Here is a 27,089-nt window from a genome sequence, read left to right as displayed (position 1 = left end):
CTCCCGGCTCGGGAGCCCTCTCCCGCGGCACCGGCTTCCTCCGGGCAGTCCGCAGTTCGTGCGAAGGTGTCGCTGAGAAATCCGTCTATTAAAGAAAAGTCGCTGCCCTTTCGGCCCCGAGTCAGCTGCCACGGGCGAACTGCTGCGCCCCGAGGCTGCCGTGCGGCAAGTGCGGCGCGGCAGTAAGAAAAATAAAACATAAATGTGTTCAGCGTTTGCTTTGTACGTTATCCATTTCACTGAATCGCAACAGTATTCGGTGATTGCTTTAACTTTTCATACACACCCCAAAAAAATGTTTTATTTTTTTTTTAAATTACAAGCTGTCGTAACAAAAATCACAACAAGGGATAATGTCAAGCAAGGACTCTGCTGACTGAGCCGCCTCGGAGTTACTGGGCCTTAAACAAGCTGCCATTAGCTCCAAGGTCACGCTCTACCAGCCAGTGACAGCCAGAGGAGCGCAGCATTGCCTCGGCCTTTTTGGTGGGCAAATGTCCTCTGTGCTTCGGCACAGGCTCTGATGAGATGGGACTCACTGCCTTGGCATTAGTTTTGAATTAGTAGGCAAGACCTGTAATGCAACACCCAAGCTGTTTGTTTTTCTCCACGCCAACATGTAAATGCACACATGCTATTTATGTTTGTAATTTGTGCCCCCGTTCACATATGCATATGATTTGTCTGAATTATTATCGGTTTGTTCTGTAAGTGAATGGATCAACTTCAGTTGAGATGAGTGTAATTTGCATTCTGTTCACCTTTTATCCTCTTAAAATAAACAAATAATGAGTTGCATGTTTCTTGCAGTTAAAATCTGCAAAGTTCAATGCTGGGCTCTATGAGGTGTTCTGAAGTGCACGGGTATCGAGTTCTGAATCTTCACTCTTTCAACCTTCTACCTAAATTGGAATGCTTCATGCAAGGTTGTGGATGGACCACACAGTTTTCTGTGCAGCTGTTCTGGAGCAGCACAGAAATCTCGTCCTACAGCCACAAACAGCGGAAGCAAACACACAGAACTTCTGGTCATGTTTGAGCAAATCAGTTTGTCCTCTAGAGTCCTTGACACTTACAGTGGTGACTTTGGAAGGATCACAGTCAGAATAACTGAATTTTGCCATTGATGACGGACTTCTACAGAGTGCCAAACAGGGAGTCCTGATTTCTTTAAAACGGGTAAAGTGGCCTTAAATTTTGAAAGGAGTCCCAACATTACAAGCACAGGAAAACTTGGATGTCATTCAATAGGCCAACCAATACAGAGTTGCCTTTTCATTTCTCACACACCTGCTGCCTTAGTTTTAAATTCATATAAACTATTGAAAGGGGGATGGATTTTGATAAAGCCTGGCTCTTTCACGGTTTCTTGGATGTTTTATCTGTACGCAGCTAGCCAAGATGTTTTAAATGTTTTTCAAAATTTTCACACAACATTTAAAAACCCAATTTACTAAAAAGACATTAGTACCACTATGCATATAAATTAGAAAAAGTAGCAGCTCAATTTTGAACTATGTGATTCTTTAATTTTTTAATATTTACAATGCAAGAAAGAAGCTGACTCACCTCCACAGATGTTCTTCTGCAAAGGGAACAGGTAAAAGAGAAGGCACAGCTTCAGGGCATCTTCAGCAATGGTTTAGTACTATGGTTACAACAGTTTAACTAGCAGTATGTGCCAAAAGCACTGAGACAAATTGCCTGCATGTACCTACACACTCACAAAAACAAGGGCATGAAATCACTGCAAAACTTAGGACTGTGAAAAGATTTCCCTGTACTCCACTGCAAAAGTATTGCACACTCTCTACCTCTCAGGCTGTGTCCCAAAGGCAAAAATTAGCCTAACTTCTCACACAAGCATGCAAACAATACTCTTCTGTTTTCACAGCTCAGCTGCAAATACATCAGCACGAGGTGAGAAAACATCCTATTAACGTATGTTAGCACTCCTATCTGCAGGTGCATTTAGCTTTCTTTAAATGCACATGTGGTTAATTGTCAAACAGCACATGCAGAATGCAAAATTATTTTCTGAAGGACCTTTATTTTTGCTTTTAAACTAAATCAGAAAAACCAAACATAAATATCAAGGTCCTTAGAACCTGGCCCTGTCTAAAGCTTCAGCTAACTGGTTGCATGCCAAATACTCCACTTAGTTATAAAACTTCTTTAAAAGAATAACTAAAATAAAACAGAAATAAAAGTAAAATATTTAGAGCATTCCATGCCTAATGAGTGCTTTCCAAAGCCCTTTGCCCAAACTAAATACATATTAGGCGCTATAAGAACAAAAATGTAAACTGTTCTTTCTTTGATAAGCATCTTAAATTAAGGCACATAATTAAGGCACACCACAACATGCTGCAGCTTTGCTGTAAAAAGAATGCAGAAACAAGATGTAGTCAATGTGGCATCACTAGGGGCTGCTCAAAAGAAAATTTTGCTGCAAATGGAGAAGAACCTGCCTTGTTTGGGGTGGGGGGCAGATTAAGAAAGGCAAACCCTAAATGAGTTAACTGGAGAGTAAAAAGTAAGAAAGCTTTTATAAGCATGTAACAAGGAAAGTGAGAAAAGGCACAAGAAAGAAAAAAAGTCCTATTAAAAATAAGACTAGGTAATAAATTAGTGATAAAACCACAAGAGTTATTGATTTCCTTCTTACATTTGTCTTTATTATGATGCATTTCAAACATAACGAATTTAAGAGCTAACTCTAGTCACTTTTTCCTCTACTCGATAGGATCTAACCCAGCTCTGTTATGACAGCATAACACTAGCAAGGTTTTCTTTGATTAAAGGATTACACTAGACACAGATAATTTTGACCTACAGATGTGTTATTGCTGTAAAATGACAGAAATATCACTAGTCTCTTTCACTGATATATCTTCTGCCTTACTCTGACTAAATAGTAATTAATTCCTAAGTTTAATATTTTTGTTCTTAATAAGGTCCAGGTATACTTATTTGGAAAGTAAGGTTGTTCATAGAGAAGACAAAGCTTTGCAGAGACCTCATTGAGGCCTTCCAGTACCTTAAAGAGGCTTTTAAAAAACAGGGAGAGTGACTTTTCATATAGGCAAATAGATACACAGTACAAGGGAAAATGGTTTTAAAGAGAAAGCAGGCAGGTTTAGATTAGATGTTAAGAAAAAAATCATTATTCAGAGGGTGGTGAAGCACTGAACAGGTTGCCCAGAGAGCTTGTAGATGCCCCATCCCTGGAAATGTTCCAAATCAGGTTGGATGAGGACCTGAGGGACTTGATCTAGTGTGTGGCATTCCTGTTGATGGCAGAAGGTTTGGAATTACATCATCTTTAAGGTCGCTTCCAACTCAAACTGTTCTATGACTCTACAATCAGCTAGGTAAGAATGCACAGTTTTAGGCTTATAGGTTTATGTGCTTTTAAAAGGAGGATATAATTGAGAAAGGAGATTATAAATCAGTCTATCTTGCTACAGAATCCAAGACTCCTTCAAAGAGTTTAAATATTTAGATTAAGATGTCATGCACTGCCTTTACACTCAATATAGTCAGTCACCAAAGCCAAGCAGACCATGCATGGTTCTGATGCTTATTGCTTTCTTTACAAAACAACTGCTAAAAAGATAACTTCTCAGCAGTGCTATCCTTCATTGCTGCTTTACAGTTTGAATATGCATGTGTTCAACATGTGCTTTTGACTTTTCACTGCAGAGCGATTTATTTTCATTTTTTTAATTTTCCCAAATAAAAAAATAAATCACATTATTTTTCATATTTTGTATAAATACATGATTAATCTTCTTCAAATATGTGTTAGGTGATTTTTCACATTCCAGTTCCTAATGATATGTTAATTATCAGCAGATAAAAATGCAACCCACTGAGAGGAACTGGCTAGAGGAAATAGTAACAGGTCAGCTGACAAATTTAAATTCTCAGGCTGACTTCAATGGCAGTAGATGGATTTGTTCCGGCTGAGGTCTAGAAATCCCCCTGTCCAAGAGCATTTTGACAAATGCTGCAGTGCTAAAGTACTACTGGACTTCTAGAGCATATTTTTAATGCAGGAGAGTTTCAACCTTTCCCTTCTATAATCTATTCCAGCATTTGTTCAGATGAGTTTTAAACCGAGCAGAAAATGTCTCACCAGCCCATTCACCTAATTCACATTGAAATAAAATGGCAGCGCTTCCATTGTCCAAATTATATTTCCAGGGTTCCAGCCAGCAGCCAGAAAATATATTAAATTGAATGTTGCTTGTGTACTATAAGATTAAATCTAACCCTTATTAAGCTTCACATTTCATGTATTGCTGCACTCCACTACCTAAAGAACAACATGCGTGAAGAGTGTTCTGCAGCTGTTAATAATCAATGCTAGGAATAATACAAAAATGTAGATTACAAGTACTTAACTCTCGATGCCTAGAGCAATGCAACTGATTGTACATTCCATTGGAAGTCTGTGAAAGAAATGGTCTTTTAGAGGGCAAAATTTTCTGTCCTGTGTTAGACCTCCACTTTAGCACATAAAGACGAATCCTGTGTCAGAATTGTCCGTTTATTTCCACTGACTAGAAAGGCTGACTACATGAGCAGGTCACATGCAGCTGTGCACATCTGTCTGGTAAAATTCAGCTTTAATGCTTTTATGTTGCCCTTCAAAATATGGAAGATGCAATGTTCAGTTACAATGTGCACCATATGGCATACACAATGTGGAGTAGTCAGCATTTCAAAATGTACAGTACTGATATGTAGGAGGTGTTTCAGATCATCTTAGGCATCCCCAAATGGCAAAGGTGGGGATGGAGTCACTCATGTACACAGAAAGCAGTGACACCTTCCTAGTGTTCTGAGTCTTCACCTTCTTCCTCACTGCCCTCTGCACAAGTATTTAAAGAGCTGATCCGTTTCCCATCGCAAAAACAAAAGAAGACGCAAGGAAAGGGAGTAACAGTTCCTAGGTTGTTCACTTTTATTGAGAGTTGCTCTAAAATGTATCTGGTGCACTCTGGTGGCTGCCTCGGTAATTTTTAATTCCATGACTTTGCAAAAGGTGAAACAGTAACTACCAGTGCTGCTTTTGAGATTATCCATATGAAGACTAATGAGCACGTGAATTTATTCTATTTTATTCTGTTTGGTTTATCTTGAATGCTTTCTCTGGAGAAATTCAGATTTTGCCTATTGCTGCCCATCTGCTTACCTTATGTAAATCACAGCACAGGGATTGAGCGGCTGAGGTTCTCATCTGCCTTATGTTTTTGCTCATGGTCAGACAGCTGCTGAACTTTATCCAGAGAGGTATATCTGTTTCTGTAAAAGTCATTTATCCATGTCTATTGGTAGTGTGACCTTGCACCTGCCCTCATATCAATTCTTGCTTGCCTTTCCCTGTAACAGGGAATCCATATAACAGGGCTAATAATATCTAGCTATTTGTGAGGATTATTCACCATATGTCCAATTGCATTGAAAGGTACCAAAAAATGCAGAAAATTATTTCATGTTACATCACTAGATTTACTTTCATTTGGTGCATGATTTAATAGGGATAAAATGGCATGGATTTCCGCATCCACAAGCATAGAGAACAGATGAGAAATTTAGTGCACTTCATAGCATCTCCACATGAGGTATAGGATTTGCAGGGAAAACTGGATACCACAACTGATGTTTCATGCCACTTTGGGAAAGGGGAAGTCAGCATGAGTGTTGGAAACTTAAGGGATTTTCATTGGTAACTCTGAATGATCCCTTTTTTCTTTAACTACTTCTGATACAACTTTGATTTTATAAACCATGACTTCACATATACCACTAATTATGAAAAGGTGGTTGTATTTTCAGAATATAATCACCTCGCCCCTTGCTAATTCTCCCAAAATATTACCTAAATATGGTGCACACTGAATTGATTCACTGCAGAGGCAGACACACTCTACTAGCATATGAAACTGAAATAAAGATAGATAAAATAAAAAGTTTGGAGAATGGTATCTCATTTTTCTGTTCAATCATGTTTTACATTTATACAAGGCAGCTGTATAACCCTTAAAAAGAGATTTTTCTGGGTTAAAAACACTTATGGTTTTCTTTTAGAGGGAGATCTTCCATCCTCCTGACTCCTTGTTGCATCTGTTTCTGCATCTGTTTCAATTTGAACTGATCTTTCTTGAGCATAAGCACCCTGAACTCTGCAGAGCCACTGGGACCTTGTACATCACAGATACTTCCTGTGTATCACAGACTGTATCACAGTGATATCCACAGTGATATCACAGTGGAAAATATCAGCTTTTCACATGGCTGCTTCTCACACTGGTGAGACTGATCTGATCATGCATTGTCTGATACTTTTGGAGCAGACCTGCTGACTGGCTTGCACATCAAAGTACACAGAGGAAGCTCCTTCTGAAATGTCTTCTTAGGGATATGTACTGTGCTTCTGAATGGAAGGAGGCATTTACACTGTTGTTGAGCAGCTGCTGTCATGAAGGCCAGAAATCCTGGGTTTGTCTCTTCTCTTGGACATTGCAACCAACACCAAACCCACTCAAGAGGCAGAAGTGGAGAAGACTCCAGTAGCTAACAACTCCCCCTTTTTTCTTCTTTAGGTCAGGAAATAGACCCCTCTAGATAGTATTTGGCATGTAACAATTAATGAACTGCTCAGATGCAGTTTCATCAAGAAAGATGGAGGGGGTGCTAGCAAGTGCAGAGAACATAGTTGGAAATAAATATATGATTTGTTGTTTTAGAGACAGGCTGTATCCATTCAGGGTCTGTGTCAGTTGCCACCATCCCCAACTCCCATCTTAGATCAGGCTTCAGTAGGATCAGGATGGTTTTATTCAGTCTGCATCTGGCTAGGAAGTTGAAACCATGCTCTCTCCCACACATGTTAGCTAAGTCAGTCGGCACATTGACTGGGAGCTCTTCTCATCCTTACCCTTCTAATTTTGCTGTTGCCTGCAGATTTGATCACAGCTGAAGTTGTAGCACAAAAACATCTGGTGAAATAAAACAGAGCAGCCACAAAGGAGGACAGTTTAGTCAGTCAGAAAAGCTCATGAAAATTGTGACACAATCCTGAGCTGAGCAAGCCAGAGCTATCCAGAAATGTCATTATGCACTGAGGAGAAATGCTTCAGAACAAAGAAAGGAACAATTGTATGAGTCATGGGCTGTGAAAAAGAAAACCACTTGTCTTTAAGGGTTGAAGAATACCCAGTAAAACTTCAAGTTAACACAATGCAAAATATTCTTAGTTCTTTCTCACTGACAAAAATATTCATTTTTCATCATCTTCTTTCATCCCAAACAAATATTAGAAAAGTGTTTCTTTCTCTCACATTTTGCACTGCAATCAAATTCAGCCATTCTTAATACAGAATATTTCAAGATGTCTAATTTTTTGCTATTTTGAATGGAAACAATTTTCTGAATTCAGTGTGGATTTTAAAAATGGTTCATTTCAACTCAGAACAGCATTTTCCAGAAATTTTAAATCCAAAAGAAGGCCACCATACTTTAACCACATGTGAGGTCCTGACTACAGTTTAAGATATTCCATCTTAATGAGACAATATCTTTTAAAACCATGTTTGCAAGTATCATAGACAAATCAGAAAGAAGGAATGGAAGTTCCTACATTCTTGATTGTCTTGCCTATTTCATGAGCTCACCAGGCTCATTTTGTACAACCAATTTTTTTTTACATCTTTTGTATAAAATAGCTCTGACAACAACATTTAGCGCTTGCAAGTGTTTTGTGGTTTGGTTTTTTTTTAAGTGAATGCAAGTATATGATATTTGGGATTGGAAACATTATTGCAACAAGGATTGGACAAATTTTGAACCAGAAAATGTACAAATATAAACTGCCAAAAACCCAGATTCTTTATTATAGTACTTCTGATGCTTTTTATTTACTTTTCAGAGGTATTCAGAAGTAATTCTCATGAATAACAACAATGAAAATTAGCATAAATACTTGTGCAAAAATTTGTACAAGAAAGAAATGTTTAAGGTTTTGTTTCTTTTTGGCTGAAAGCCAGTTAGAAAGCTGAAAAAATACCAGTCATACACCAATAAAAACCCACAGCACTATTATAGCTATTCTGTAGTACCATGTACCAAGCAATAACTGTAAAGTTCATGAGTATCTCTAGGCTGATGCATAGCCACACTTGCAAGTCACAAATAATTTTAAACAAAGTGTCAAATCTGTAGCCTTCAGGGCTTAGGTCCTCTAAGGATACATCTGTGACAGTCACAAGTGACTAGATTCAATAAATTTGCACAAACTTGCTCTTCTTTGATTGCAAAGAAATTGTGACAGGTTTGTACAGCAAGGTTCAGACAGAGCTGCAGAATTGCAAGGCAAGAATATACTACCACTGGTGTGTGTTTTGGAAGCAATTGCTGGAGTTACAGAAGGCTAAACTTGAACATTTGCCCACATCAAGATATTACAGTGTAGTTTCTGGAGGAAAAACATAACATTTGCAGTACACTTGGAAGATATTCACCCCTAAAAAACTGTATTTTTGTTATAGTGGTTAGATTTACTTTGATTTACTGTAGTATCTTACTATTTAATAACTCACGCTATGTACAATACTGTTCACCATATGTCCAGAAAGGGAAAAAAAAAGAGGGAAGCTGTAGTAACTTTTAAATGAGGATGTTTATGTGGAAAGAAATGCAAATTTACATATATGTAAACATAAATATTATGAGGACATCTATGACCTAGTCTCCTGAAGTTCCAATCTATCAAAGATAATTAAAGGCTCACTGGGAGAAATTAATACGGTCACAAGCAAAAGCAGAACAGTGGTGAATGACACAAAACCATCCAGGGAAGTGGGGGTGGTTTGCAGAGTAGGATGCACACATGTATCCTGCAAAAGGGAAGAGTACCCAGGGAATGGTTCCAAGCCATATGGCTGCCATAGGGAAGTGGGGTCAGTGAGCAGTAACAACATGCAGCTGCATTGGTGTTGGGTCTTTGATGAGAAAGACCATCTGCAGCTCTTGGCTGCCCTCAGTTACATTCTGGCACTTGAAAATCAATGGGAGCAGTGCTACTAACTGGCATCAGTGGAAGAATGCATTTCTCTCGGGATCAGAAAGCAGTTCCCAGAATCACAGAACACTATCCCTTATACACTGTCTCCCTTTCCCTGGGGAGCCTGTTTAGTGCTTAGCTTTCCTCTGGGTGAAAAGCCTTTTCCTGATACCTAACCTAAACTTCCCCTGATTGAGCTTCAGGCCCTTCCCTCAGGTCTTGTCACTGTCACCACAGAGAAGAGATCAGTGCCTGCCCCTCCTCTTCCCCTCATGAAGATGTTGCAGAACACAATGAGGTGTCCCCTCGGTCTCCTCTTCTCCAGGCTGAACAGACCAAGTGACCTCAGCCCTCCTCATGTGCTTCCCCTCAGGGCCTTTCACCATCCTCTCTAATAGCTTAGTATCTTTTTTTTGTATTGCAGTGCCCAAAACTGTGTTCAAGGTGAGGCCTCACCAGTGCAGAGCAGAGTGGGACAATCGCCTCCTTTGAGCAGAGTATTTCATACGAAACGTAAAAACAAATTGGCAGAAGGCACTATAATCTGGTCAGTAATATTTCCATCTCAGAATTTAGATGACTCCGTCTACCTCTTATCATGGAACAAGTTATTTAAAATATTAAAGAATCATATGCATCTCTTTTCTATCCTTTCTTGACCATTAAAGACAGTGCTGTATTATTTTATGTAGTGTAAATGAGAGACAGGCAGAGGCAATGAGATGAGGATTTTTCAGCCAGATTAACATCTCTTTATCAGTAATTATGCACTTTAACAATCCCTGGAAGTCAGCTGCATAAACTTCTGGTTACACCACTTTTTCCAAGCACATTTTCTACCATCTTTAAAACTGAAATACAAGAAATGAGCACTTTCAATAATTCAAGTATTTCAAAAATTCTCATTGAGGACTCACCTTGTACGTGAGCACGAATGACAATGAAATTTGGTAGAAAATATTAAAAAGAAGACATCTCTAATACCATCAGTTCTTCTGTTCTTGAGGGGATTTAGAACTTAATTATTTTACCTGTGTTTTGAAACATCTTACAGAAGTATGAGGGGATAATCATCTGTAGGATTTTTCATCACCTGCTGGCTGATGTACAAAAGCTTAACTATACACAAGTACCTCCACTCCGGAAGTTTTTACAATTTTCTCAGAATTATAAGTGTTGTTGATAAATATCATAAAACCACATTTCTGTTAGCTTAGCTGGTTAGGAACAATCCAGTAGTACTCATATGAAAATCCTATTGTTTGTGTTTTGCTTCTATCAAGCTGCAAGGTCAAGGACAAACCAGAAGCATGGCAAAACCAGCACATAGGCCACAAACAAGCAAACTTCAACTATTATACAAATAGGTTTTTCTCCCTCATTGGCCATATATGCAGATATATAACAATCAGCGCTACAAATTTTCTAGGGCTTATTTACACTCTTCTCTGAGGTGATGCAGGAGACATGAGCACTAGGGTAGTTCCTACCAAGACTTCAATCCCCTGGCCCAGTGCTGCTGGAGCTGGATGGTCCACCAGCCTGGCTTTGGGCTTGTAAATTCTCTTCTGAGGAATAAATAAATAGATCAGTGACTGAATTATTTGCTGTCTGGGTTTTGGATTCATAAGAGGTTTTCAATTTTAAGTGTTTAAATTGTTTGTGACTTGTGGTTCATTTCTTTGTTGGGTTTTTTTCCATTGGGGGATAATTAGAGGACAACGAATATTTCCTCATTCTACTTTCTTGCATTTTTTGCTTAGATCACTTTCTGATTTACTTCAACATAATTCTTAGTACCAGAGAGGTCTTTTAAGAAATAGCACTATGGTAAAAAATTAAATCACTCTTTCTTTTGGGTAAAACAATCCAGAACAGGTAGGAGAATGGAACAGCAGCTTGAAATTCCACAAGAATTTGTGTACAATTATTCCCTGTACTGCTTCCAGCAAAATGATGGGATTACCAGGCATCAGCTCCCTTTCATGTTCAGAAAGATACTTACAGTTCAGGCTGGGCACTTGTCAACAGCACCTAAGTTTTGAGCACATCCCAAAGGAATTAGAATTTTGAAATAGAAGCTTTCTCACTATGGCATTTTACGCTTTAATTTTGCCAGCTGGACTCATCCAGAATGGGTACAGAGAAAACACACTAGTGTAGACAAGCTTTGCCAATATAAGAGTACTTGTAACATTTAATATCTGTTCAGGTATTTAGGTAATGTAAAGTGTGGTAGTGTAAAGTGTTTTTCTATTGCAGCCAGAGTAGGGCTTTACCCAGTACAGCTATTGTCTCAAAAATTCCACATTTTTCACTGAAATAGACTGGTTTTCAAGAGCTCAAAAGCCCAAAAAGTACTTTCAAAAATCAGAAAAAATTATCTTCAGCCACTGAACCGTCAGACATCTTTTAGTTTTATTTTACCAAAGCAACAGCACAAATACCGCATGTCTCTATAATGGTTTTGGGGATCCTGGCCATGAATAAACAGTTAAGGGGAAAAAGGCTGCATGCCCACCAAAATAATATTATTTCCTTAGCCTTGTTTTTTCCCTTCAGTAGCTTTGGATCATCACTAAAATTGCTATAAAAGACTATTGCTAGTCTAAGAGCATAGAAGCAGTTTTCAAACCAAAGATTTTGCTTTTTGCTAGCCCCAGTTTCAGAGTTATCTATTCATGGAAGCATCAGGTTATTATCTATCCGAAGTAATCATGGGAAGATATTTTTACAAGGAATCAGCCCAATGTATAATGTGTACTGCTACATTATGGAGAAATATATATTACAATATATAACCATAATAGTTTAAAATGTCTTCAGTGCTGCCTAATGTACTATTCACATGGGCAAAACTGGAATGTTGTTTTGCTCCTTGAAGCAGGTACACAATTTTTCAGCTGCCAACAAGCTGTGAAATAGTTACAACTTTAGGATGTTGCCATGTTTCAAGTACCGTGCTTTAATCAGTAGAATTCCCTACTTTTAACTATTCAGTTCAGACTATTGTAGCCAACCTAATCTCCTATTCTCTTCCTATCTCTATACTCAGATAAGTACTTTAATGAAAAGCATGGCCAAAATTTTAAAATAGAGCTTCATCACAGTTTCTTTGCAAGGACCCACTACAAGTACAGGATTTTATATTATTCACGTTAAGGGTCTGAAAGTACCAAAGTGGTGGAGCAGACGATTAAGTACCATTCTTAAATTATAGACATATTGCAAAGTACAGAAGAATACTGGGAATGTACTTACAAATCTCCAAAAAGCATTTACTGTACTATATTACCTACTTGGTGTATATCAGAAAGACTTTTAAGTCATAGAAGTACATGGCAAACTCTTTTGGCATACCATATTCTTACAGAAGCAATGTGCATTAATAATAAAATAAGTATTGGCCTAAATTGTACAGTCAGATCAGGTTTTCTGTTAAGAGACTGATTGTCCCAAACATCCAAACACAATATAATGGAAGCTGTGTTTATGTTGAAAAAATATTCAGATTTAAATTATATTAAATATCATTTCTAATTAGGACTGAGTTAAATATGTCTTGCTCATACAAGTAATCCTAGTGATTTGACTGCAGGCTAGTGTAATTATAGGATCAATTTTTAAAAGCCACCAAACAGTACAGAGAGCATAGAAGGCCGTCTACAGGTAAAGACAGGGAACTAAATTACTGAGACATAAACGTCAAATGAGGAAAAAAAAGAGTTGTTTCAATGAATTGTTCATCTTCCAGCAGCAGCACTAAGGGGAATTAACACTAACTATAATGAAGAAGCTGATTCAAAACAAACTGAAGGGGGTGGCATTTCACATAATGTGTCATTACACAAGGTTATTATTGCTTGCCACAGGATGCTGGTGAAGCTAAAAGCTTACACAAGTTCTTGGCAAGACTGGACATGTTTGTGGAAAATATATCTGTGGACTATTGCTAAATACACAGAAAGAACATCTGGCTCAGGAACTGCCCGGCAGCATATGGCTGCAAGCTGGTGAAAGCATTGGGAATATTGCCCCTTCTTTAAAACTCTTTCATGGGTGTCTTTTAAACAAATAGGATACCAGGGAGATGGACTTTCTGTCCAAACCAGTAGAGCTACTTTTATGTTCAAATACTCCATAATTTAAAATAATTCTTGTTCCTTACAACAATGAAAGCAATGGAAATGCATGTGAATGACAAAAAATAGAAATTATTATTCAGTATATAGGACACTAGAAAAAAGTATCTTTATACTAGTACCTTTATATTATACTGGTTTGTTTTGTTTTTTTTTAAAGTAATGCATCCCATCCTATTTAATTTAGGATTGACTTTGTTGAACTTTCTGAGGATACGATTTCCTGATTAAATATAAAACCATCACCTTTCAAGGAAATCTGGATCACATTTAACATGCACTTGTCACAAGCAATTCTCAGGAACTCATTCCCAGCTTTGCATCTTGTGATGTACAGGTTGGCCTGCTCCAGCTTTGCAGAAATGAAGCAATTCTTCAACTCTAACCCCTGTAGCCGAAACATTTTAAACACAGAGTAACACTGACATTGTACTTATCTGCAGAACACAGACCCCTTTCTAAATTGCAAGCTATGTTCCCTGCTTGTAGTGGATGTTCAGCGTTATCTTAATTCAGTGAATTATGTATTCACAAAATAAACATGCATTTAAATTGTAACACTGCAGTTTAGTCAGCGAAACTGTTGTGTTTATGCCCTGATTGGAAATGTAAATATCAAAAATGTCAGTGGACAAACAGAAAGACATCTGCATCACTCTGAATTTCTGAGTGCTATTTTGAGTTAATGAATAAAAACTGTCAATGGCAATGAGTAAAAATATTTAGAATACCTCTGGATTAGAAAACTTCCTTAATAAAAGATCTGTTCTCACTGTAAAATGTCAGCATATATTATCAGATGCATTTCCTTTGAAAAATTTGCAGCCATCACTAGAGCTCATAATCCAGCTCATATGATGCCCAAAGACTGTCCTGCTGACTGTTTGGTTTTGGTGTTATGTTTGAGTCCTTAGGACTGAAACCTAAGAATGAATTTTAAATAAACTTTATTTACTTCAGATTAATCCAAGGTATATGGACCAAATAAAATAAATCCCCTTGAGAATACTTCCAAGAACTCATCTGTTTGAACATGGTAATAAATACAGTTTACATAGCAGATCTTTAATATTAGCAAAGAATTCCATATGTTGTTTCCTTCCATTTCATTCCTAAACACTTGAACATTATTTATACATTCTGCAGTGTCATGAAAATACCTGCAATATTTAATTTTATCTATTAGGGCCTAGAGTGTTTTATTTTGCTCCAGCAATTTGTATTTGCATGCAAAGTCTCATTACTGGAAGCAGCTAACACAAAGGAGAACTGCAGAATCAAGTGATTTGCTAAGTTAACCATCTCAGCTCGGTTTTTAGTTAATACAACAGTAGGTTCAAAGATCCTTGGAATTAAAAAGTAATAGTTGCCCAAATTCCAGAGCATGATTCCAGAAATGAGTGAGAAGTTCAGCCCTTGTGCAGCCAGTTCATGGAGTGGGTGTTCCAGCCTGAGGAACCATCGACCACAAACATTAAGGAATTTTGTTTCTCAGAGTGCATATCTGATAGGAAGAGTAGACAGAAGTGTAGGACCATTTTTCCTTTCTATCCTGCTATACGTAATATTTTGTGGTTTGCAAAATAGACATCAGCTTTGCTTTCACTTCCCTCAGCAGCTACTGGACTACAAGAGGTGCATTTTAGAAGACTTTGAACATAAGTCCATTTTCCCCAGAAACTGAGATTTCTGATGCTGGAAATTCTGAGATGACTTTGAGTCTGCCATCAATAATTAGAATGGTTTCCCATAATTGACTGCATCAGAGCAAAATAGTTCCTAATCTGAAACTCACATAATCCTTTCCCTTTTCCCTGTGTATTAGAGAGATTTGTACCCTTGCAGTGATCTACAGCACGCATGCACACAGTGCTGGGTAATGGTGGATGCAAACCAGCTCCCTTGTGTAGCTTCCATTGTTCTTGTAAATACTGACATCTGTGTTTTCTATTCAAAGGATTTCACCTGAAATTATAATAAAGTTTATAGTCTTGAAAGGCACAGAATTATTTGCCTGATTTGTAATGCATTCCTCTTCTTTATCAATGTCTGAATTCCATTTTGTTCCCAGCTAAACTCAGAAAACACATATAAAGGACAGCATCTTCACTTAAATTCTCCAGCTTCACAACCAACAGTGGTCACTGTTCTGTCCAAACCAACTCAAAAGGAGAGATTTTTGTGTTAAAAAAAAAATAAAAGTGCTCTGTCTTCTGCTTTCAAGTAATACTTTATCCTTTACCAAGCTTTTATCTCCAATACCAAATGTATTCAATATATGTGGGCATACCAGTAGCTGTCAGTCAAACCAGCCCCTATAATGGGACTATGATCCAGCAGTGCTAAAACCAGATTCTCACCGACGAGTTTTGGAACTCCAAGATTCACCTAAGTACCCCATAATTTGAAGCTCAGGGAATAGGTGAGGCAGATGTATTTTTGTGTCCTGAAAGTAGCAGCTGTCAGGAAATGCAGAGATGTCAGCCTCATATCCAGTTCCAAGGCAGGACCCTCCACCTCCAGTAGCTTCAAAAGACTCTACGAACTCCAAGCTTGGCCTTCTGCCAAGAGTGGTGACTACAAAGTGTCATGACATGCAGTGCTTACTTGTTGTGTCCCAAATGCCTGGGTTTTTTCCTCATGACAAGTTTTGGATCCCACTGTTCCCAGCTACAGACCTGAAAATAAAATGCTGGTGCAGAACAATGTCTGTTGGTTCTTTGGGCACCTACCAAAGCAGAAGACAAAAATAAACAAGACTATACTATATGTAACACATGGATACATTAAAGAGGGTTTTACTATGAAACACTGCTCATATTTACTAAGACATAAAATAGAGGGACTGAGCTTCTAATGGCGCAAGTAACAATCTATCATCATTTTTTCCCCATCAGATTAAGAAGGAAACAGCTGTTGTCAGATGGCAGCATGATGCCAATAGTCGAACAGGAAAGATTACAGCATTCAAGTCATCTTAATTCTAGTGCATAAGCATTGACAGAGGCTTTTCTTTCACCACAAATGGCTAATGTAGCTAAGCTCTGACACTGGCCTGAACTTCTCACTCACCTAGGGAAACTAAATGCTGCTGTTAGCAGCACAGTAGATGAAGTAATATTTCCTTTAATAAAAATGTCATGAAGGATTTACAAATCTGATGTAAACTATTAAATTGACAACACCATGAAGCCCAGAACATTAAAACGTGTCTCTATGTTAGCTCTAAAGACACCTTGAAAGACAACATAACATCCTCTACTGCACTTAAATCTATTATAAACAGCTCATTATGATTTCCTATTTATTAAATTGATCTGGACCTTATACTCTGCTGTGTGAGAGAGTTCAAGGGAAATTGCTAAGGGCACAGAGTGTAGGGGGAGCCAGTAAATACCAGTTCATTGCAGGGAAACTGCTTTTGTTTAGGAGCAGAAACACAGTTCTGAAAGACTAAGACATTTCAAAGTGGTACTTACTTAAACACCTTTGTTCTGTCCTCATTTCTAGTCTGTCTAATACTGAAGGCCTTTGTTGATCCCATTTCTAGTGAGTACATGTACATGAGCATGCATTCATAATTCTTAGTTTTAAATGAATCTTAAAAACATCTACTTGCCTCATATCACTACTACATATTTTAATATTATTTTATTATTATCATCTATATTTTGACAATTTTTACTGCTCTTATTAATATTACAATGTCAGTAGTTTCAAAATTCTTTCAATTTTGTTTAAGTCAGTTTTTATGTGCCTTACTGGGTAAATCACCTTTACCTCACTTACCAGAAAGCTGAGAGCCAGTGTGGCCCTGTGGGGAAGAAAAGCTAAGGACAAATTTGTTTCTACAGGTAGTTCAAAGGATTACCACACAGCCCAATCCTTCAATTTTATTAGAAATTGATCCCTTAACTGAATTAACTATCCAAGCAGGTTTTTATCCAAATTAAGTTTCCTTCTTAAGTTTGTCTACAGGCAGATGGCAGCCTTTAAAGATTATTGGAGATATAAACCATTCTATCTTATATGTGTAATTAAAAATCAATACCATGTCCCTAATTCGTAGAGACTATTTGCTTTTCTGCGGCTATGAAATCTCTCGTCTCATTATGCCCAGGTCTAATAGCATTTACTGTCAAAACAGCAAAATGTAGCATTTATGAGAGATGTTAATCTGTTGGTAGTGCTGGCCCCAAATGCAGGGCCATATGTTTCTCTGCTGGGAAGAACAGAGAGGACCAAAGTTCTTTTCACTGAATCAAAATTTCCTAGAGGAAAACTACATGATAGATCAGCTCTCCTCTTGCACCCACCATTTGCTGGGTTTGGAGAAAATTTTAAAAATTGGATATCCTTATAGATTGGACTATAGGGGTTGGTTTGCACCTGTAGAGACGGGAAGGGATTCTCTCAGTTTTGCTAGAGGAAATGTCAATTCTGCAGAAAGGAAATTAAGGTAAAAATACCTGTAAACATGGGAATGTAGCTCTGGCTCTTGTTGCTTTGTGCAAATCACTAGGCCCTTTGATTTTGACTCAGAAGTTATGATAAAGTCCATGATGTCAATGCATGCCCTTGCCATGAGCATGAAGAGATTCAGCACTTCACTACCACAGATATTCCAACTTCGAGAGCAGAATCAAATACAATAAGAAAAAATATATTTGTCTAGACTTGATGCAAGGAAGAAATAAACAGAATTTTTAGCTCCATAAATGATATTTGTCTTGGTTTTAAGTTTATTTTCTCAGCAGACATGAAGTATTAGCATTTCTGTCCTTAAAAATATTAAATTTATTAAATGCTTAGGACTACTTCATTTCTGCTGGACATTTTTGCATTGATTTTGCCTTCAAATGGCATTCTTGGCCTTTTTTTATTTTGTTTTTTCTTGTATTCTGCTTTTCAATATAGGTGGACATTTTTAATGGCATTGGCATGCATTTCTTTGCTGTCACTATTTGTTACTGTGCTCCCTAGTAAGAATATTTTTTACAAATGCAAGTGTATACTGTTTTTTCTTACCAAGTTCTTGCCATGACATTGCTTGGCTTATGTATCAGTACGTCCACAAATTGTCTGTATTTCTAATTCCTCCATCAGATAACTATTCAAATTTTTGCAGCTCAGTGGGACACAGAGTGCCCAAGAGCTCTTTCTGGGTAGCTGGCTTCTAGTAAGTAAAATGTGCTTGTCTGTAGTATTTTCTTGAGTTGACTTTCTATTAATTTTCACTGCTTCTGCTTTAAATCTCTGACATCTCAAATCTTACTTTATACATCACTGTTTCTTATTTTGATCATTGTAGTACAGAAATAAAAATTATTGAAGTGATGCAACCCTTCCCTCCAAGCTGATGGGCTCTGATGGCCACACTGGTTTCTTTTCTTAAATCCAGAGATTATGAAGAAAGTTTTGAAAGTACAATGGAGGAATGAGGCTGATAAAAAATTATACTTATTGCATGATAAAAATCCAGTATCCATTGATTCTATTGGTCAGTCTTGCAGGGGGAAAAAAAAAAAAAGGTAATATTAAGCTTTTCAATTCTTACTGCAGTCAGTTTTGCTGAGATGATATGTCAGGAAGGATTGAAAGAAATAACCATCTGAGCAGGAAGAGTGAGGGAATGAAGGAGGTATCCCATGGAGCAGAATGGTGAGAATGGTAACAAAACATCAGTGATGGCATTTAGTCAAAGATCTAGTTAAGTTCAATCGAGGGAAAATTGCAGTGTTGAAACTTTTAATTCACTCAGAATTTTTTGTCATTTATCATAGATTGGTCAGAAAGTGCTTTAAGCCATTTCAAAGCAGTGATGAACAAACATCCTTTTCTTGAGCCAAAAGTGCTGATGTAAGAAGGTGAGTTCTTTGCAGAGCTGGAAATACAATCATCTAGCAATCCTTTTTAGTCAAAATGAGCTGAATTGACAACTTGAAATAGCATGTAGCTACTGACAGTATTTTGCTGAGTGCACGCTTTTTTTCTTTGCCTGTCAGTTTTAAATAAAAATAAGATTTCAGGCTTACACAGAGATGATTCCCAAGCCTAAAGACCTTGAGTTCTCTGTTCCACAGCCTCACCACAGGTTTCTCAGATGTTCAGTATCTTCTGAAAGAAAAGGGTTGGGAGTTCCATAAAGATCACTGACAAGTGCACAGCATCTTCAATTGAGAAAACAAATGGATTTATCTAAACACTGTATAAAGTATGAGAAAAAAGTCTACAAGAAGGGAGGGGGAAGGGAGGAGTAGCAGGGGATGGCAAGAAAACTCTGTCTTAAAAGTCAAAAATGTAGGGATAAAGTAAAAATTGCCAAAGTCAAATTGCCTAACAGTTTGCAGGTCTTGACGCCCAACAATATACAGTAATTTCACGGTTATAAGCCGCACCATTTTGACTAAAATGTTGCTCCCAAACCGGAAGTGCGGCTTACATTCAGGAGCAGCTTATATACGAACAAATTTTGGAAATTTCCCAACCCCGAAGTCCGAGCCAGCAGCAGCCCTGAGCCAAGCCAGAGCCCGCCCGGCCACGGGCGGCAGGGCAGCGGCAGCACAGCAGCAGCGCTGCCCAGGCCCAGGGGGTGCGGCGGTGGCACCCGCTGGGCATGCCCCTCTCCCGCTTCCCAACAGCACCGGCCAGGCATGCCCCTCTCTCTCTTCCCGGCAGCAGTAGCCAGGGACGCCCCTCTCCTGCTTCCTGGTGGCACTGGCCGGGCACACCACTCCCCTGCCTCCCAGAGGCAGCGGTGAGCAGGGCCGGGGCTGCTCCCTGGCGGCCACCCCAAGCAGGGCCGAGCCAGTAAACCCTGTGATCACATGATTCTGTTATTAATTAGCAACTTTGTGAAAGTTGCACATGGATCCTCACTGCGAACAAAAGTGCGGCTTATAATCTGGTGCGGCTTATATATGGACAAAGAACAAAATGTTGCCGACACTTGGACCTGCGGCTTATAATCAGGTGCGGCTTGTAATCGTGAAATTACTGTAAATTAAATTATGTATAGTATTCTTTGACAGTACAGAGAAAAAGAGAAAAGAAATGGCAATGAAGTTGTTGCACAGTAAGAATGAAGTTGACATCAAAGATAATGTTGGCATGGACATTCCAAAACTTCCTGACTCAATACCCTGTCAAGATAATCACAGAAAAAGCCAGACTAGTCCTGAAAATCTATGGATAACACTACGCTGTATTCAAGCGAGAAGCAAAGTTTTTAAGGTTTAGTAAGGTTTAATAAGGCGGGCAGAACAGATAATCATCCATCCCAGATATTGAAACAATTTCCCTAAGAATTCAATAGTGAGTGATTACAATAATCTATCAGCTCAAGTGATGCCATATTACCAGAGTATGTCAACATAACATAACAAATAAGATTCATAAAGAGAAAAACTGAAAAACTGCCAACTTTACACTCTGAGCTTGACAGTGTGCAAGTCTTTTTCAAGAGCTTCAAAGGAAAGCATATTTTGAGATGCAGAGGTAAATGGAAAACTGGAATAAAATACAAGGCATTCTTTACCTTTACCAAGGTAAATATAGATTTTAATAATAAAATAACTTGTATTAAGGAGCGGGAGCTTCAGGAGACCTATCCTATATGGTCTTCAGTACTGCATTTAATACTGGAACACATAAGGACTATAACTACATACAGAGCTAAATAAACAGGAGAGTGGGAACAGTGCAAGTTTGTAGATGGGGGAAAGAATTATCTGAAAAGAGACAGCAATACATTACACTGAAAACAAACAAATTAATTGGGGGAGTCTTCCTATTAAAATTTCTCTGGGCTCCCTTCTACTAATAATCTTATTATTTGATATTTTCATTCATAACTTTGGCACAGAAAGAAGAATTTGCAATTTACTGACATTATAAAATTAAGGATATAGATTTAGGGACAGTCCAGGATAAATGGAAAGGACTGAAAAAAATAAAAGACCATACACAAGTGCATTAATTTGATAGACTTAAAAACTACATTTTATGCTATAAGCCAGAGGCTTCATCCATTTGAAAAGACAGATACTAACTGATCATAGGGCAACCTTCAAACACAGTGTTGTAAAGCAATAAAAAGGTATAGACAGTTCTGTCTAGCTATATCAGGCTAGATAGTAGACTTAATATCACAGGCATTGATCACACATTATGTAAAATTATAGCATCACTTCCAAAAACTCATAATCAAGAAAGATGTGGTCAAATGTGAACAATCACATGGAAAAGAGCAGAGTCTACTCAGCATGAGCAGCTGAGAAGCAACAATAAAATTCCTGTTTGTGAGTACTCATGAACAATAGTATCTTGGGTGGGAAAATCAATTTCTTTTCATGGGCAGTGTGAATATAAAAGAAACATGTAGAAACTTTCCACTGGCAATTGGAGGTAGAAAATTAGAAATTCATTTCTAAATTTTATGAGGAGCATGGTTCCAGCACACCCATCAAGAAGGAAAAACAGCCTAATCTTTTAAAAAGCTCAGTATGTTTATGAAGTGGATTAAAAACAGTGGCTTTTTTATAAGCCACCAGGTAGCACTCAGAGAGACAGAAAGTTATTCTCAACCTGTCATCCTTGTGTCTTTTGTTCCTACACCAGGGTGTAAGGAACTATAGAGAGTGGCTACATTAGATATTTAAAAGAAAAAAAAAAGTTAAGTATGCATTAAGCTTCTAAAAGAAAATTAATTCAAGAACTTTAGAAGTCGACAACATCACTTCAGGTCTGTGTGTCCTATTACGAAAATTGTTTTACTGTACAATTTTACAAGTCAAACAAAATCATTTACAAGTATATCTTTGGCTTGAGGGGAGAGGAGGTGCTGGTAAAAATAAAAGACCAGCCAATTGTCCATGCAGACCATTTGTATGCTACTACAAGAGCATAAGTAGCCATAAAATAAACCTGTGCTCTATAATCTCACTCACCTACACCACTCAGCAGAACCCTGTGTCCTTTACTTGACCATCAGAGATGGCCACACTAGTACCAAGCCCAGAAATCATCATAGTTCTTGCATGCTCTAAGAGAAACATGAAACTTCTGAAAAAATTTCACAGGGACACCCTTTGTTCTAGTACGGTAGCCAGGGATGCTGAACCAAGAGGTCCAGAGTGTATGTTTTTGAAACAGTAGCTGCAACCTCTGCTGGACCTCTAAGCATGAAGTAGCCATGTTCCTTCCTCTGCTTCTTCATCCTCTCTAGAGAGAGAAGAAGGAAAGATGCTCTTTCCTCAAGATAACCATGTACCACCACATGTTGAGGTGTTGGAATAGCATCAGTAGAGAGTCTTGTCCAAACTTCTTGAATCAAAGCTCCATTAGGAAAAATGTGCCAGGCCAGTTAGGAACCTTGCTCAGGTAGGATTCAGTCCATCAGCCGTATCTTAAACCATGCAGTCTCAAACCACGCATTTTTAAGAAGCAGATCATTAAGTTCACGCACATTCCACAGCTGCACAACCTGAGATTTTCTGGTTATTGTAAAGGTATTGGAATCAGAGGGATGAAGTAAGATATAACTGAAAGCATCAACAGAAGTTTTTTATTTGCTGGAAAACTTTTTAAAGATACAAAAATTTCATACAAACAGGCAGGAACCTCATGACAGCTTCAAAATAGTCTTATTACTTGCTGTTTTAACTAAAAATCTTATTGTATTTCATGTGGCTATTTTCAGAATGTGAAAACTAATAATTAATTGATAAAAAAACTGAACTTCCAAAATAGCATTTGAAGCCTGGGACAGCACTTTTCCACATGTGTAGCTTAAGAATTTGCACTTTCTAAAATGAACTACGCCAGCTATTCTTCATTTTGAATTTCTGCAATACAATTTACCGTAGAAATCTCCTTGATAGCATCGAATGTTCACTCGCCTAATGAATGTCTTACATTCATAAGTCTACATCTTTGTCTTCAGTTTGGTTGTGTTGCCTGGTGTTGTCATTGCAAACTGCTCTAGCTGCTGCCATCCCCTTTGTTTGTTGTTCTCAAGAATCACTGCTCATTTATCTTTTTTTGTGCACTGCTCTGCTTTCACTTGGTGCACAATCTTTACTTAAGTAGAGATAGTTACATCAAGTATATTCATATCAAAGCATCTCCCCTTGCTGAGTATTTAGTATTTTTACAATTAGTTTCTTGGCTGATTCATTCCCATTCAGTGAAATTGCTTTTTGTCTGACTGAAACTAATCAGAAGTTTATGACTCAGCAGAATGGGGTTTAAATGGTACAGAGCCATGCTCTATGAGGGTTAATTAGCTGAGGTAAGTATAAGAGGCCAAGTACTGCTACATAATTTCCTCTAGCATCATGAGCATTGCATTTCAGTATGTTTACTTTTGAATTTCAGAAAGGGGACTTTTGGGAACAGTTGTGTAGTTCCCAAGGTTTTAATATGATTCCTGTAGCTTCAGGATCCTGTGTTTTGCAAGATGTCAAATTCAAAGACAGGTTTCTATGTTGTCCACATTTCTGCTAACTGTGCAAGGCCTAAAGTGATTTGAATTAATTATCTACTTCTCACTAAGACCTGAATTAAGGGCATAGTTACTATTCTCTAAGGATCTGATTATAGTGTACTATAGTGTACTGCCCAGTGTACTATTTTACTGTCATAGTCTAATCTTGTCACAAACTCTATTCTTAGAAATTTATGAAGTACAATTTTTAATATTTACATATATTTTTCTTAATATATATCAGCATAGTATTTATTCACTTAACTGTGACAGAACCTTAAAATTAAATTCATGGACTGGGACTCAATGGTTAATAATTTACAAGCAGAACACAGGAGTTTCAATTTACCCATAGCATTTCTGCCTAGAGTGAGAAAAAGGCACAATACTGATGAGAAGCATTTTTCTCATCACACCAGCTACCTAACTATTCATAACTGAGTCTGACCGCTAATTTTTTGGGGGTTCCTTGCTGTTAATTGGTTTTCAGCTACTTCCATTCTCATGAATAGTAAAATAAATATTATGGCATGGCTATCCAGAAGCCTAATAAAATTATTTAACCAGAAATAATAGCATTTCAAGAATATGTCAGACAATTTCATATGCTTGCACTTGTTTCTACATTACTGTTTTCTGGTTTCATTTTTATATTGCTGGTCACTTACTAAAGGAGGCAAATAATAAACACCTGGTAATACCTAATAAGAGTTGTTTATGTCTGACTTATTTTGACTGAAACATCCATCCCCTATCTCTCATGATTTTGTGATATGAATGTGGAAAAAAGTGTTATGTGATCTTGTTAAAATCAATCTACACTTTAAGCCTGCAGACTCACTAAAGATGACCAAATGTGCAAATCCTCCCTGACATGCTGGGTACTGGTTTTAGGGAACACCTTTTGCTCATTTATATCCTGACAGATACTGCCACTATTTACCACTCCAGCAATATTCAGTGAAGTATCTGTCCTCTTGTTTCGCACTGACAAATGGACATTTAACTTTACTCATGTTCATTTCGGACTAATAACCTTTGGTTTTTCAAATGTTGCATTTACTGCATCACTTTTCAGCCATATCTCCAACAGCTCTGCTTCTCATATAAAAGCAAATTGATTGACTTCTTAGCATCTTCCCTAATTTTATTGACTTCTTTCACCCATTACTAAACTACTCAAATTCTGCCTTCAGCCAGGGCACCAACCAGACATTTATTAAGCTTTCAGGTATGCTTTTCACTCCTTCTCAATGCCTTTATGCTCATCCAGCACGAGAAGAGCATCCTCAAAGTTTATTGGACTTGTCAGCCTTTTTGCATCTTTTCTCATGATATCTACAAAATACTTGACAGTGATCGGGCTGCCACTGGATAAGGAACAAAACCTTTTTGCTTTGCTGCACTCATTCAGCTGTCTACACTAATTGCTGTTTCCTAATTCCCTTTGTATTATAAAGTCTTTGAGGCTAAGATTTTTTTAGTCTGAGCCATGAAGCTCTGGTTCAAAACTAGTAAGAATATTCCTTCAAATAAATAACTACTGTTAGAGAAGAACAACAGAAGAGAGGCAGGAGTAAGGAATTGGCAGGAGCTTTTCCTTCTTGACTTCCTTATCTATTTGCTCAGCAAAGTAACACAGTATAAAGCCATAAGAATTTATAAAATTAGAATTATGATTTCGGTCAGACTTACAGAATAAGTTTAACAATTGAAGTAGTTAAATCGGTGGGAAAAAAACAGGCAAAACTGGTGATATTACATACGTCTCTCATACAATTCATGTCAAAGTATTGTTATTTCAATAATTGTTAAAAAAATATCTACATATTGCGGGTGTTCTAGGAATCAAGCCTTAAATCATACCAATAAAAAGTTACAACACAATTGATTGCCCTTTTTTCCACTCATTTCAATGGTTAACTTGAAAAAAATTAGGTAACGAAATCAACTCTCAGAGCAGCCTTATGTGAAAATGTTACACTAAAATATCATTACGTTCAGAAATTAAATTTCTGTTTGCTATTCTTGATACATCTTATTTAAGCTTCCGATCAACTCTTTTGATGTACATCGAGTGTTTATATACAGGGCAGAAACAGTGATTCAACAAAACACAAGCAAACATCACCAGGAGTGCGCACTTTTTCGCTTTCCCTTCACTCAGTGCAAAACCACTTCTATTTGCCGGCTAAATGCTAATTAGAATAGATAATACTGGGAAAAACGGCTTGGTAATACATCCTGGCAGAAGTAGCATTAAAAAAAACAACCGAAATATGCAATTTGTCTAATCCATGCTGCTATAATTACACACTACATTGGTGTAGAGACACCGACTTCGCAGACTTTTGTCTGGTAACAAGAGTTTTCCACCAACGCGCCTTTCTGTCCCGCGGTGCCGCAAGACGCGCTGCGGGGAGCGCCTGGGAGCGCCCGGCCGGGCAGGACGCGCTCGCACCCGCGGCCACAGCCCCGCCACTGCCGCTCGCTCCAGCCCCGCGGCTCCTGCCCGGCTGTCACGCCTCCATACCTCAGGTGCAGGTAGTGCACCAGCTTCGTCACTACGGTCACCATCTTCCCGGGTCACCTTCCCCGCCGCTGCCTCGGGACCGGGAGGGACACGCGATGGGAAGGGAGCCGCTCCCCGGGGACTCCTCCGTCAGCGGCTCCTTCGCCCCTCGGCCGTGCCCTGCCCGCGCCTCCACCGCTCCGGACACTCGGGCCCTGCCGCTGCGGACACTCGGGCCCCGCCGCCCCGCCCGGGCAGAGGCGGGGCCGAGCCCCCCCGCGGCACCGCCCGACCTCGCCCTGCCCTCCGGCCGCGCCCGGGGCAGCGGCGCTCGGCAGGAGGGGCGGGCGCTGGGGGAATGCGGAGCCGCGACCCCGGCGCATCTGGCGAGTGGGAGCGCCGGGAGTCCCCGCCGTCGGGGCGATCCCAGCTCCCCACTCCCCACTCAGGCCCGGCCGGCGGCGGGGACAGAGGGAAGGGGAGCGTGCAGGAACACGGGCGGGATGGTGAGGCGTGGGTGCCCCGCCGGTCCCGTCCCAGCGTAAGGCACGGCTGAGACCCGCACGGTGCCTCTCTCAAAGGCTGCTCGGTGGACAAGAGTTAAACGAGAGGCAAGGGAGGTGATTGTTGGCCTGGGCAACCTGCCTGGCCCTGCGAAACCGATGTCTGCGCTGCATTCAGCTCAGCAGAGGACGGGGAAGGAGAGCTGGTTCGATTATGGCGTGTAGCGTTTGCTCAGGAGGATTTGTCATAGTTCTTTGATCTACCAGTAAGAACCAAAAGGGTTGAAGCAGAAGGCAGCCAAATTCAGGCTGCGGGCACTAAAACATCATTGGTGTTACCCTAAGGGTACCAAAAGACTGATATTACCTGTGA

At 38.9% G+C, this 27,089-nt stretch overlaps 1 protein-coding gene across 1 annotated transcript in view; it reads right to left on the bottom strand.

Moving 5' to 3' along the window:
* Nucleotides 1-26,448, bottom strand: part of ARHGAP18 (Rho GTPase activating protein 18) — a 96,398-nt gene extending 69,950 nt beyond the window's left edge. Inside the window, exon 1 of the mRNA XM_033056215.1 lies at nucleotides 26,235-26,448. Coding sequence (XP_032912106.1) covers nucleotides 26,235-26,278 — 44 coding nt within the window. The 5' untranslated portion in view covers nucleotides 26,279-26,448. The remainder of the gene's footprint in view (nucleotides 1-26,234) is intronic.
* Nucleotides 26,449-27,089: the final 641 nt, after the last annotated feature.

Source organism: Catharus ustulatus, chromosome 3, assembly GCF_009819885.2.
Source record: "Catharus ustulatus isolate bCatUst1 chromosome 3, bCatUst1.pri.v2, whole genome shotgun sequence".
NCBI lineage: Eukaryota > Metazoa > Chordata > Aves > Passeriformes > Turdidae > Catharus > Catharus ustulatus.
The sequence above is the reverse complement of the archived record's forward strand: the minus strand, read 5'-3'. Positions and strand labels throughout refer to the sequence as shown.